Source organism: Semicossyphus pulcher, unplaced genomic scaffold (genome assembly GCF_022749685.1).
Source record: "Semicossyphus pulcher isolate SPU_LCO1_2020_fin unplaced genomic scaffold, fSemPul1.0.p SCAF_8, whole genome shotgun sequence".
Lineage (NCBI taxonomy): Eukaryota > Metazoa > Chordata > Actinopteri > Labriformes > Labridae > Semicossyphus > Semicossyphus pulcher.
In genome coordinates this window covers 9,396,878-9,411,828 of record NW_027211759.1, presented here as the reverse complement: position 1 = coordinate 9,411,828, position 14,951 = coordinate 9,396,878, and the positions used below count along the sequence as shown (strand labels likewise).

At 44.1% G+C, this 14,951-nt stretch overlaps 1 protein-coding gene across 1 annotated transcript in view; it reads left to right on the top strand.

Annotated features, from left to right (window-relative positions):
• The window catches only part of kcnq1.2 (potassium voltage-gated channel, KQT-like subfamily, member 1.2), a 185,196-nt gene extending 172,148 nt beyond the window's left edge, over positions 1-13,048 (top strand). The window contains exon 18 of the mRNA XM_069686663.1: positions 12,902-13,048. Coding sequence (XP_069542764.1) covers positions 12,902-13,048 — 147 coding nt within the window. The remainder of the gene's footprint in view (positions 1-12,901) is intronic.
• The last annotated feature ends 1,903 nt before the right edge of the window (positions 13,049-14,951 follow it).

Sequence of the window (14,951 nt, the reverse complement as noted above, 5' to 3'; positions counted from 1 at the left end):
CCTTTCTGTGTGGAGTTTGCATGTTCTCCCCATGCATGCGTGGGTACTCTGGCTTCCTCCCACAGTCCATAGACATGCTCCTTAGGTTTATTAATGACTCGTGTGAATTACCCGTAGGTGTGAGTGTGAGCGGTCACTGGTCAAAAAACCCGCCAACACCCGGCTTTTTTGCTTAGTGGGAAACGCTTCAATCGGCATTCAGACCTGGGTCAAATGACTCTGCAGTAGACTCAGGTAATTATCGCCTCGGCTCCAATCTGCATGATGGGAACACAAAACCCATGTCAACATGCTAATCTCCAGCCCGATGCTATGACGCGCATTGAAGTTCTGCCTGCTGTCGCGTGAATACAGAAGAACATACAACGGCGAATTTGTTCTTTGTTTCGTGCGAAATGCAGCAACGCTGGCAAGACAGCCAGGTGAGGGAGCTTCTTCTGACGTTTGTGACGTCAGACGGTGACGCAGCAGAAAAGAGACCGAAAGGATACTCCACTGGCAGTGGGAAAAGAGACAATCTGCATTTATTAGCAGGTCTTCCCGGGTCTGAAAAACATGCGTCAACGCACTAATTATATGTTTGACTGGTGATCAGTCCAGGGTGTTCCCCACCTCTCGCCCAATGACAGCTGGGATAGGCTGCAGCCCCCCTGCGACCTTTAAAGGGTAAGTAGTATAGATGGATGGATAGATCATGTTTCCAATGTAACTACACATTCTAATGCACTTGTTATGATACTAACATACTACACACGGGTTAGCGAAGCCTTAAAGCAGTCCCACACACACACACAACCATATTCCTTTAAAGCTTTATCTCTTGGCAGCCGTCTCATTCTTCATCTCTTTTGCTTGTTTATGCTGAACATTTATTTGGTTTGCAGTCACATTTCTCAACGTGAAAAATGCTAATGCACCTCCAACATGACATCAAAGCCTCTCGCGCGCCCCAGCTCTCTCTCTCGCTGTTTTGATTTATGTCTCTTTTTCCTCATGGACGCACACGGATGTACACTACCACACGTATGCACACACACTTACTTTCTCTCTGCCTCCCCCCCCCACGGTCATGTCCAAACACAATGATCAGTAAATCAAATAAAACACCCATAGTGTTTCAGGGCGAAGGAAGGAGTGTGCTCGGAACAACGGAGAGATAAAAAGGGGGAAAAAAAGAGAGGGAGGGGAGGAGTGGACACGGGGGATTGTACGTCCTCGTGAAAGTAGCCCTCAGAAACAAAAGCAGCTTTGAGTGTGCGCCCACTCAGAAGAGAGATTAGCCGGTGCACACACCCCCCTCGACACACCACAACCACCCCTGCAGAAAAGAGCTTTGGCTGCAGTTTAGTGGCACGTGGCGCGGCCCTTGATACTTATCATGTGCGTCAGGTGCTTTCAGCCGGTTTCCTGTTCTTTAAAACATAACCACCGCTTCCCTCTTTCACTCCCTCCTTCTTCTCCTTCTCTCGGCACTCCATCCTCTATTTCTCCTTACTCTCTCTCCTTCTCTTCCTCTGTCCATCTCTTTCTCCTGCTTTTACCAATACAAAGAACATATTGTATCTGCCAGCGTTAAAGTGAATCCATTCTCCTTGGCAGCGGCCCGGCCCGTGGTGAATCTGAGCCGGGCGAGCTCTGGTTTCCAGCTGGCACCGAGTGCCGCTGGTGGAGCGGGTCGGTCGGTTGCTCGTCGTTCGGTTGGTGGATTTTGAGTCCAGCTGACACGTTGGTTTAGGATTCATTCACGCAGGCTGTCGTTCTCGCTCTGACTCTTTCTCAGCCTCACTCAAGTTGCTAAGCGTGACCCCGGTTCACCCCACATGAAGCACATCTAAATATGCACCTTTCTGCACGCTGGTTTGGAGACTGTTAAGCTGTGTAGAAACCAGAGAGTAGAAACATTCAACAGCTACGGTGCAGCTCAAGTCGTGGTATTTGACATGAGGGCCACGGCAGGAAGCCTGAACTTACACAAAACCACCCACATGCACTCATAATATCACCACCAATAATTCCTAATTGTAAACATAACTACAGCACACGTTTGTTTTCGTGCAGTTGCACACAAACCCGAAACACATTTACAAAGTAGCGCATCCTTTCATGAAAGCCTGTTTAAACACACAGGGACACAAACACGTCAATAATAAGATGCTATCGGGTTTCATAATCACAGTTCAGGCGCAGAAGCCGAACACAGCCTCCCTCCACCCCCTCCTGTAAAGTATGAAAGAGATCAGAAGATGAGTCAACACTCACAAGGCAGCAAAAATAAACTGTTAATGACGACCAGCAGAGCCGTTTGAAGTCTGTCTGACTGTCCTCCTCTTCTTTTTCTCCCCCATCTTTCATCCTCCCATCCATCCGCATCCTTTTCTGGCCTCTCTCACAGTAACTGCTGGCTCATGCTTGTCTTAAAAGAAATCATACATGTCTTATCTCCTGTTTTTCGTTCTTGTTTTACGTTGTAAATCTGCACTGTATGTTTATTTTAACAGAGAAAGACATGGGGTCTATTTGTCTGGATGGATAGACAACATACAGGACAGTGTGCATCTGTAGGTGTCTCTGTAAAGTCTCTGAAACAAATGCCCCTCTTCTTCTGAAGATGGTCTAAAAGTTATATGAGTTACATTTGGCATTTTTGGAACAAGAATCATACATGTTCACTACCCAGAACGTTTGCAGGGATGTGGGTGTTGTACCGGGCTGTCATGGCGAAGAGGGTCTCAATTTACCAGTCGATCTACCCTCACCTATGGTCACAAGCTTTGGGTAGTGACCAAAAGAAAGGGGTCATGGATACAAGCGGCCGAAATGTGGCTGGACTTAGCTGTAGAGGGGGGGAAGGAACTCGGAGTAGAGCTGCTACTCCTTCGCATTGAAAGGAGCCACTTTCCAGATTCAGGCATCTCATTAGGATGCCTCCTGGGCGTGGAGGTTTTCTGGGCACGTCCAACTGAGAGGAGACCCCGGGGCAGACACAGGGATTATATATCCCGTCTGGCCTGGGAACGCCTCGGAATCCCCCAGGAGAAGCTGGAAAACGTTGCTAGAGAGAGGGCCATGTGGGTCACCTTGTTTAGCCTGCTGCCACCGCCACCCCGCCCCGGATAAGCGGAAGATAATGGCTGGATGGAATATTGCAAATTGAATTACAGATACAAGACTTTACCTGGTTCCAATCCTGGTTTGGCCAGTGGGGGCCTTTCTGCGTTGGAGTTTGCATGTTCTCCCCGTGCATGCGTGGGTTCCCTCCGGGTACTCCAGCTTCCTCCCACAGTCCAAAGACATGCTCGTTCATTGGTGACTCTAAAATTGACCGTAGGTGTGGATGTGAGCGTGAAAGGTCGTCTGTCTCTACGTGCTAGCCCTGTGACTGACTGGCGATCAGTCCAGGGTGTACCCCTGCCTCTTGCCTAATGACAGCTCGGCTCCTGCCTACCTGAACGCCCTCATCCAGGCCTACACTCCCTCCCGCCCACTACGTTCTGCCAATGAAAGGCGCCTGGTACTCCCATCACAACAGAGCCCTTAGTCGCTAACTAGACTCTTCTCCTCAGTCGTCCCCAGGTGGTGGAACGAGCTACCAAACTCCATTCGGTCAGCAGAGTCCCTCTGACCTTTAAAAAGAAGCTAGACCCAGCTCTTTCATGAACACCTTTGCACTTATTGATAATGATGACATTGAGGATGTGGTTTATGTTGATTAGGATTGTCATGATGATAATGATGACACTGACCTTGTTGATGTCGCACTTGAAGCTGTTTGTTGGCACTCCCTGACTTTGTTCCCTCCTGTCTTGTCGCTTGTGTTGTATTAACTCTCAGATGTACGCCGCTTTGGACGAAAGCGTCTGCTAAATGAAACTGTAACACTGTAACATTGTAACAGTATAATAAGTCTCACCTCAGGAGCTTTCTGTGCTGCTCTACCTGAAGCTCCACTGTAAACCTCGCTCTTTAGTTCGAGCTCGTTGCCTGCTATCACTCAATGCGGTGTTCTTTAGTTCCTCGGCTTATCTTATGACAACATCAGCACGTCAGTCGCCTGCTGACAGTCCTGGTTTTATGAGTGTGTGTGTGTGTGTGTGTGTGTGTGTGTGTGTTTGTGTTAACCTCCTCTCCTGGAGACAAAAGCTACTAGTGTCCATTTTTTTCCTGCTTTCAAATTTATTTTCCTTTTCTTCTGTTTTTTTTTATTTCCCTCCCTCTTTACTCTCTCTTCCTGGCCCCCCCTACCCTCCCTGCCTCCTCCCCTCACCCCTGATCTCCATTCTCCATTCATGCGGCCCTGTCACAGCGATGATAATGATGACCTCTGTGTAATGCTAGCTTGTTATTGGCCCACCAGCGAGGCCAGTGTGTACACCCTCTGTTGCTTTTTCTGCATTGCCCATTGTGTTACGAGGGAAACGCTGCTTCTCGTGTGTGTCTGTTTGTGTGTGTGCGTGTAGGTGAAACACAAAGAGCAGGCAGGCAGTCTGGGTGAGCCGCACAGGGGATCTATAGAGAGGAGAGAACTTCACCTGAGCTGACCCTGAGCTGTTGGGAACAACTACTGTAGTGTCTTTGTTTGACTGGATGTTTACACATGACTGCTTTGTCTGTGTGAGAATAATTTCATACCACATTTAGTTAGATTCACTGACCTTATGCTGCTTGCTGCTGCCAATTGATATAACCTAACAGTAACTTTAACCCTGGCATTACATGGCGAGTGTGGATCCCATGAATTCACTTTGAGTCATGTTTCTGGCATCTTGTTGAATTACACGTGGTGTATCGAATCCTTTTAAGTCCATCCAAAATATAAGGGTGCAAGTACATAATAAATGTCTAATGCTGGGATCAGACTACACAATATTTTTGTCTTTCACGATGGTCACCATGTCAGATTAATCAGTCACAGTGGCTTAAAGTCGTGCCATGTCTTGGTCGGGAGACACTACAAGTATAACCCCGACCAATCATCGTTCACGACCCTGCGCAAGTGCATAGGTCATCAGGGATAGGTCATACATTTACGCGTCAGAGCACTATGCACCCTATTGGTCAACGTCAGGGAACACGTCGCAGGAGATGTCAAACTACGCAGGAAAATAGAAAAAATTCTGACGTGCTAGACCCCTGATCGGGGTGTCGTGCAGCGTCCCAGACGCAGCATCGCTGTTCTTCAGTTATGTTACACTACACGTCTGTTCGTCGTTCCCGGCGTTCATAATCGGGCCCGGCGCTGGAAATTTGTCAGCCACGACGAAAATCATTCAAAGACCGGCCTGGATTTGTGTAGTCTGATCCCTGCATAATACAGTGTGAGATCTGGGAAAGAGCAGCAGACAATTTTTGCATTGCTGCAAGATTTCGCAAACACAGCAGAAGCTCCTTTGAATCTCTAGGAAATGTAGCTCTGTATGTTCAATGGACAAATTGTCTTCCTGTGCAGGATTTTATGACCACTAGGGGTGCTATGGAGCAATGTTTTTAATTGCAAGTTCCTGTTTGGTTAGTATTTTATTCATACAAATAAATGCATTCTGCAATAAACATCCCTGCCAACAGTTCAATGCCTTTTCTAACCTGGTATCACATCAAAGCACAAAATAACACACAACTCCAGCCTTTATTTTTTTCACCACTAGAGGGGGCAAACGTGGCACTGAATAGCATATCTGGTTGTATTATAGCATTAAAGCAATAGATAAAGTTGCTGAGAAACATTTCATGCGCTGCAATTTTATTAGGTTCAGGAAAAATTTGTGGGTTGGTTTAAAATTGTTCCTCAAAACAATCAACGTTGACTATTTGATTGTCTCGCTCTGTATACTACCTTCGACCTTTCTTTCCTTCATTATCGCCCCCTGCTGGCAAGGGCATTTCATACACCCCTGTACTTTCATTTCATTAAAGTAACAATCTCGAACTTTTTCATTTTAATAAATGTCTGTTAAGTCACTATCTATCACCGAATCTATCACCAAACAATCTACAAACAAAAGCGAGGAAAAGCAAGCGATAGAACCATGACAAAGGGAGCCAGCCGTAGACGTCTGGTTAAGAATGTTCTCGTAATTATCTGTTATCACCAGTGGGAGGCACTTAAGAGCACAAAAATTTAAATCTTCAAGATTGTATCTTTACTTTCTGTTGCTGTCATAAGTGCATGGATCGTAACCCCTGGAGCAAACGGGAATTGTGTTTTTGCAGCAGAGGGTCGCTCAATCTTTCTCCGCTACGAAGGCCGCTTTTTTTGCCTATTTATCACTTTAATCTATTAAGTTTTTATACTCAGAATATTACTCTTCTCCTCCGGCTCGGCTTCTTCTTCTTTTCTTTGTTTTACATTGGCCTTCACACACCGTGTTTCATACAAACTGGGTTTTCAAATGTTTTACCTTAAAGATCTGGTGTACTTACAGTGAGCTGCTGTTTTCACTTTTGCTCCAGAAGAACTTCATCTTAAGTGAGTTTTTTCCTTTTTTGAGTAATGTGGAAAGCTTTTCATCCCTGGGCAGCAGCAAAATGAGTTTAAATGGATTCACATCAAACATAAGAACCTCAGCTTTATTCTGCTGACTGAAATAATTAAACTGAAAGGAAACAAACTTTATTTCTTTTTTTTAAATCCCCCACCATTATGTGACAGTGAAGGACACTAGATGTTTTCTTTTTCCACTTTAACAGCACTTAAAACCTTTCTTTGTCATCCAAAAGGCCCCAGTGGGATATTAAAGAATTCCTTTGCAACTGGAACTCACATTATGTGAGTCATGCTAGTGCCATGTAAGTCATAACAAAGCTGAGAAAGAGTGACGCTGTAAAATCCTCTGGTGTCACACAGATTAAAGCTGCGGGCCTTTTGAGGTCACAGCGGTGGGAAAACACATTACACGTACATTACAGCATGCAAGGACGCTGACCTGTGCAATTGTTTCCTTCTCGTCTTATCTCTCTCTCGCTCTGTCTCCATTGTCTCGTGCGATAAAGAGCATTTCAATGACAGGAATCTTGTTTTGTTGAGTAGTGCAGGCTGCCTGGGCGCAGATGCCAGGACATTCCTGGAGCTGGTAGTCTTTCCTTCTGGCAGCCCTGCACCTCTGTCTGCTCTACTTTACTCCTGTGTTTTCTCTATTTTCACTCCTCGTGCTTTGAAACTTTTAACTGTACAAGAAAAGCTATCTTCTCAGGAGTGCATGATTCAGTGCACACAGGCTCTGTTTTCCCTGCTGAATAAGCCACAACGCTCCACATCTCCTAAACACCTTTCATTACATGCCAAGGTTCATTCACTCCCTCAGTCCGCCTCATCCAGTATCTCACATCCCTCTTGCATGTCACGTCTGCATTAGTCAGTAATCATGCGACGGTAGTAAATGCAGCGATAGCAGCTCCCAGTTTTTCTCCAGGCTTTGTAACTCTCCAACAGATGGCAGTGTGAATCGCTCTATCCGCACAGGCCAGCCTCTGAGAGCTGTGTGTGGAGTAAGGATAACTCTTCTACATGACTTCCAGAGTAAAGCCTCTTGTTTTGTCTTTAAACAGGGTGAGCAGTTATTGACCTTTTGAACCTTTAATATCCTCATAAATTTTAACTAAGTAGTTTTAAAGTATTATATTCTCACATGACAACATATATTCAGTATATATTCTGTATTTAGTTGCTGAAAAACCTTACAGTTTTATAGCTATATCTTGCTTACTGTAGGCTAAGTTAAATACTAAAACATAAGGCACTATGTTGTAGTTGTCTTGTGCATCCTTTTATACACATTTCCAAAACTTCAGCCTGACTTATGGGGTATTTTCTCGATACTATTGCATGTACAAAATTGTAGGTGACATTTATAAAGTAAAACCATGTCAAATCCGCCTATATGACTTAATTTATGTCTGACATCTGTTCCTCTTTTCATACTGGCTGCTGTTGTTTATTTTAGTTCTGTCTTATTTCAACTCCTCTTTATGAATTTGGTTTTAGCCCACATATCTACTGCAACCACTAAAAGCAATTTATTTTAAGCACCACAGACTCGCTTTACCACTTACTTACATGATTCATGTAGTTTATTTGCAGTCAGTTGACAGCCCATGATGACTTTTACCCCGTGTTGTCACTCACTTGTTTACTCACATCAGCTCTTTATTAGTTTTCCATTCTGACCCTCTGGCCTAAACTCACCCCTGCAGCTCTCCATCCACCCTTAATGTCCACATCCTGCTCCTTGTTTGTTTGTTGTGTGCTAGGTGACAAACAGACCAGCATAAACAAGTGTGTGTACATGCTGTACGCGTATTTGTTTGTCTACTGTGTAGCAGATAGCAGACAGACGGTCTCAGGGGAGGGCAGGAAGGTGGTTCAGGAAGGGTGTTCCTGTGTGAACAGGAGCTCTGTGGCCTCCCCACCGTTGTCTCTGTACTTTGTGTCCCCACCTGTTGATGCAGTGACTGGAAGGACATGAAATAAAGGTCAAAGGCCAGAAATAATGTAGATATTGTATCTATGTTTGCTTGTAAAAGCTTTTTGGTGAATGAATTTATTATGACACATTCCTTCCTGTTCCCAAAGCTTTTAGGAAATAATATGGGGATTCGTCAGTGTTCCATTTTGCCATAACAACCTGCTCCCTATACATACCTACTTACAAAGTCAATAGTTTCACACAAAATATTGATTTAGAAATTATTTTATTCATTTAAAAACAATTATATTTCTGGTTTCCATTTAAAAATAGTCTGTTACACTCACAGTGAGAGCTGTGTCCATAGCAACGGCTAACTCTTAAAAAGAGCTAAGCCAGCTGTTTTACTCACATTAAAATGAGCTAAGCTAGCTGTTTTTACTCACATTCAAATGAACTAAGCTAGCTGTTTTTAAGCTAGCTGTTTTTACTCACATTAAAATGAGTTAAGCCAGCTGTTCTTAAGCTAGCTGTTTTTACTCACATTAAATTTAGCTAAGTTAGCTGTTACTCTCATTAAATGGAAACATTGCCACTGACGGTGAAGTAAGACACGGTGAACAGGACCGCAGGAATAAGCGCAGCACTTGATCGAGGTTTTCTGTCTCGTCACTGTCAGAGTCTGTTGACATTTTCTTTTCCATTCACCGTCTTTAAACACCGCTGTATCCCGTACTGTGTTCCGTTTAATGTTTACTTCAGGTGCAGTCTTCAGTTTTGTAGATCTCTCTGTCGTAACCTTCAGTTTTTGCAATTTTTATTTTATTGCTTTCTCTCTGCTGTTTTCTTCTCTTTTCTTTTTTTTCCTATGTAAACAAACCACCGGACTTCTTTCGGCGGATTGATATGTTTAAAGTTAGTCTTCTGGATTGTGTGATTAGGGCCACATCCCTAGCAACAGTCTGTTATTCATAGCAACGGTCTACTATCGAGAAATAACCTCGGACCTCGGAATGCCTTAATTAACCAATCAGAATCAAGTATTTAAAAAAGCCGTGTAATAAAAATTATTCAATTATTTTGGCCCCCAATTAAGAGGACTTTTTGCTTTTTCTGTTTTAAAGGTATCGTAAGTGTAATGTCTTAAGGTTTTGGATTTTGGGTTGGAAAAAACAAGCAGATCTACAGGTTTAAGCAACATACAGGTGAATCCAAAAAGGTACAGTATTTGTATGCTGTATTTTCTATGTTTGTTGGGTGAATGAAGGAAAGGTATCCTGTAAAACATCAAATACTTATTTAGGTTAGAGTTTTACAGATGATTCAGTTGGGTCAGAAAAAGGAAAATCTTGCCTACGAAGTGACTTTCCATTCAAAAATAACAAATATATTTTCTTCTGACAAAACAAAAAATTTAACCTACTTAAAGCAACTATATTTAAAATTGCTTTCCACTCGAACACATCTCTGTCTCTCTGTTTCTAAGTTGACTCAGCTGAAGTCAGAGGGAAACTGCTGCTGCAGTGTCAGCGCTGCTTGTGACTGTCTCATGTGTTGTCTGTGGTCAGAGGGAGGGTCAGGGACAGCTGGAGCATCAGCTGTCACTGCATCACATGCGTTTATGTGACACAGCAGTGGTGACACCCAACTCCAGCAGATACACACTACACACAATGTGAACGAAATAACAAGAGCCACATCCCAATACAACAGCCCCACAGTTGAGGCCAGTTTGTGTAAATTAGAGTCGCAGTTTAAACACTGCTACATGCAGTATTTATAGCATATTCCTGTTGCCATTTACAGCTTATTTTGGTACAAGAGGCCTCGTAGTAGCTCCAAGAATTGCTTCATCATCCGCCGTAAGCAACATTATGTAATCTGTGTTAAAGGAAAAGTCTCACAAATCATGACAACATACAGTACAGCATGCCAAACACAGGAAGTGTGTGTGTTAGCAAAGAGGAACAGTGGTGACATGTAGACTGTCACATACACTGTCTGCAGATCTCATAACAGGATATTTGAGTAACAGAGAGTACAAAGTGTGACCTTACAAATGACCCCAGAGCTGAGTCATCACAGGTTTTGACTATTAAGCAGTAATGTTCAAGAAATACGGAGAAAGTAGAAGAAGTGAATGTCCTGCTCTCTGACTTTGTCTACTCTCTGTTATATTTGCATTTTCCATTTGTCATCACACCATCTAGCCTTTTTTTTTTCATTTGCATCCAGACCTGGAAACAGGAGATGCACTCTTGCACAATCTTCCTTTTGCATCTCTCACTCACATCCATCCCTAAGAAGTCCACACACACACACACACACACACACAAAACCAGTGGCGATAAATAAGCCTTGTGTGTCTGCAACACGCCTGCCTAATTATGTTTTTCTTGCCCCTCTGGTGGGTCTCCTGGGCCACTCCTTTTAGACACACAGCACGAGGAATTCCTGATCCATTTTAAGCTCCAACGAGAATGTTGATAAGTCTGTAGATTACTGCCCAACATGTTTATGATAGCCTATTATTCTCTAAGCTTCATCCGGGCCCAGCGCGTGCTTCTGCTACTTAGTGCAGCTATTTAGGTCAGGGTACAAGCTCCGAGGAGAGAGCTGTGGATGGAGCGAGAAAAAGGCTCAAAATTAAGACATACTTGCCCTGTTGTAATGTATATGTCAAATAGTTATGTCATGGCACTGTTTGCAGGTAATTGACAAAAAAGTGTGCTTTTACATGACCTAAAGCTCACTTTAAAGTAATAATCTCGAAGATTTTCATTTAAATACATGTCTGTCGCCGAATGAGGTAACACAATGGTGATTGAGCCTATGGCCCACTGATGAGAGCCTTTGCATTTGCAGTATGACAGACTGGGTGTCTGTGGCAACATTCGCAGGAAAAATCACAAGCGAGCTAAGCGGCTGCTTTTCCTCTCAAAGACTACAGATACAACTTTAAAAGTAAGTGAAAATACAAAGAAAAAAAAACAAATTCGACACTCATGCAACACTGTCTGGATACCTGGGAAGTGTGCTCCCGCAATTACCGTTTATCGCCATAGGTGCCGCCAAAGAGAACGAAACTGAAAGCTTCAAGATTACCACTATGAAATAACTTTTCAACTTTAAAAGGTACACTTTTTCATAATGAGATCGAGAAACTTAGATTATGTAAAAATTTAAAACAGATTTTTCAGGTGCTGGTTTAGCTTAGTTAAATCGGCACCCCATGTGCAGAGACTACAGTCCTGTATGTGGCAGCCCCGGGTTCGACTCCCACACTCGGCCCTTTGAGCAACATTCCCCCATTCTCTCTTCCCCTGTTTCGAACTCTATCTGTCCTCTCTATAAATTGAGGCATAAAAGGCTGAAAGAAAATCTTCAAAAAAAGAAACAAGTGTATTTTGTCTGGATTCTTAACATCTGTCAGACATTTTGAAAATGTGAAGTTGTTTAAACATCATGTTTTTCCCGTGCTGAGACGTGATTTCATTCTTGTCTCTCAGATTTATCCCTCCTGTTATGGCTCATATTTCAACAACAATAATAGCTGCTAAATGTCGCTCTCTGCCATAAAAATGTCCGGGCCATCAGGCACACACACTAAAAGATGAGGAGAAAGAGGGGCCGTAACCCTTCAGCCTATGAAAATGCCATTGATGTTAACTATCTGCCTGTGCCCTGGCAGAAATACCGCAGCTAAGCCGGAGTTGTTCGCTATCAGTGTGTAGTAGAGACGGGAGTCTGAATCTGTCTGTTCTGCCTGCTGCGTGAGATGTTATGTCTCTTTGATGTGCTTCGCTGTTTAGGGCTTTGATTTACGAAGCGCCATCTTTATCATTATCCCTGCTTTCTTGGAGCCATCAGGGCGTATTTCGTGTGTGTGTGTGCATGTGTGTGTGTGCGTGTGTGTGTGCTGTGTGAGTACATCAGGAGGAGGAAAAAAGAGAGGTAAAAGCAAGGCCAAAGCTGCTAGGATGGAGGAAAAGTCTTTGAAGTTTGTAGCGCCTTCTTTTTTGTGGTTGTGAGTGTGTACATGTGCGGTGTATTTGCATGTCACCAGGCAGTCTGTTGTCTGTTTACCTCCATCATTCATCTGTATTCACACCATGGTTAGCGCAACGTCAGAGACGTCTCTATTGGGTGACACACCTGTGTTTACAGTTGGTAGACCATGTAAACAACAGCGTATGTGTGTGTGTGTGTGTGTGAGCGTCTGTCCGCCCACTCAGGGATCATATAGCTCAGCAGCTTTTGTAATGAGTGGCTTTAGCAGGTAGACGGCGACTGGCAGACTAACGTGTCATTATACCCCGCGCTGCTCTGTCATTGCGAGGGCAACTGTATTAAAGAGGCAGATGGATTCGAAACAAAAGCACAAAGTCGCTCGCATTCTTTGTTTGCTTTATAACGCAGCTCCACACTGTACTTACGCTCAGACTGTTTACCCCCGAGGCCTTCAGCTGACCTAACCTGTTTGTCTTCTGTGTTTAATCCAGGTTCATCAGATGGACCAGAAAATGGACTCGGTGCTGCGGATTCTGACGGAGCAGTTTCAGCCCAAAGCGGAGATAACGGCTAAGCCCTCCATCCGCAGGGTGACCATCCAGAAACGCATGGGCGTCAGCATCGACGAGGGGCCCTGACTGTGCAGCCGTGGCCACATGGGGTATGATGATGTCATCACCAAAGGAGGATTAAAGGAGCAGGAGTTCACATAAACAGCCTATGACCGTACACAGGGGGGAGCGGGACTCTGTCTTCCAAAAACAAAAAACTCCTTCTGTTACATTTGCAATTCCAGATTTTCTCATTGACCTTTGACCTCTAAGAAGAGAACAACTTTTAATCGTCCACATGGCGCTGCTTTGCTCTGGGGCATGAGAGCAAGAGTGACACCGTGAGGAGGATTCACAGTGAAGAAAAGAGGCTGACTGACTCTTGATTGTCGGCGCTGCTCGGGTCTAAATGTAGCTTTTCTTTTCCACACTTTCCTCAGTCTTCCCCTGCAGCACAGTAATCCAAGCTGCAGCACGCTCCATGAATTTATTCCACTATACATTAGCCTCATAATCACACCACTCCGATAATGCTAATTTATGTGCGGGCCTGTCACCGAGCTGCATTCCTCCACTCCAAATATTATTCCAAAGCTAACTAACCCAGTAATGAAGTCGTAATGCAATCAAAGCACTCAAGCTCCCCAAAGACACGGAGAGAAAATCTGAGCGGCCGGCCGTGGCGGAGGCATTCCTCAAATCCTTCTGATTATCTTGGCACCATGCACGCCCAGTACACAACAGGGTTATTTCCATAGCCACATATCCATCTAGCCTAACTGTACTTAGGCTGCGGCGGGTGTTTGTTAGTAGTGATCGAATAACACGAGGAGGGAAGGGCAGATTATCTGTTGATTTTGCCCTGCGTTAGGCACCGGAAGGCTGGAGGGGAAAGTACTGGTTTTGGGGTGATTGTTGCTGATTTACAGCCACTTTCAAGCTAATAAAAATAGCCCGTGACAAGGCTGGGTGCTGTGTTACAGGAATCCGGTCCAAAGTTATGGCACGGTTTCTTTGCTGGCTCCAACATCTCCTGTGTATATTGATCTCAAACACTTTTAGCAGCACCGCCACTCACACCCGCACCACCAGCACCCTGCTTAACATCCTCCATTACCCTCTCAGGCGTGCTCACACTGCTGTGTGCAATTTGAAATAAATTTGCCCCATTAAAAGTCTGATTATTTTCTCTCTCCTAAGCTAATTAAGTGCTGAATTCCTGGTAAGGGGAGATTACTCACCGCGAGCGACTAATGAAACGAAACACTGGAAAATGTGCGGAGCTTAAACAGGAGGAGCAGCCGCGGTGATTCTGTGTGAAAGGTTTTTGGGAGTATCGGGCTACCGCTGAGGGCGCACGTTTGAAATCAACAAAAAGACAATGCTCGCACTTTGTTCCCTCTCTGACAGGACGCTGAGGCGTGTAGGAAGAAGAAAATAACTCAGCTATGTAGCTACTGTATGAAAGGCTTCCCATAATTATAGCATGCACATTCCTAAAAAGACGGATGCATACACAAACACACACGCAAAGAGGGGTGAAAAAGGGAAGGGGAAAGAGGAGAGGCTTTCTCCCTGCACTAGTACATATATTTTCATATATTTGCTGTGGTTTAAAAATAGCTGATATTTATCTTAATTTAAATGGTTTTATTTGATGTATATTTATGCCTGTCTGTTCTCCTGTACAGTTTTATAAGAGTTGTAAATAGAAACATTGCCTTATTGTTCTGTATTTATTATCACATGGAAAGATCAACCTGGAACATGTCTGACTGTCGGAGTGACGGGAGACTCCTTCTTTACAGATGGATGGAAATGATTGTAAATGATATTCATGCACACCCCTCTGCACTGTAGCTCTGCTGTAAATAATAAAACTCCATTTCATTACGCTCTGGCCTGTTCTATCGCTGGGGGAGGAGTTGGATTACCAGGTCATCTATTCCATAATTTGCTTTTCTTGGAGGGTGAAACCTGTCTTGTAGTT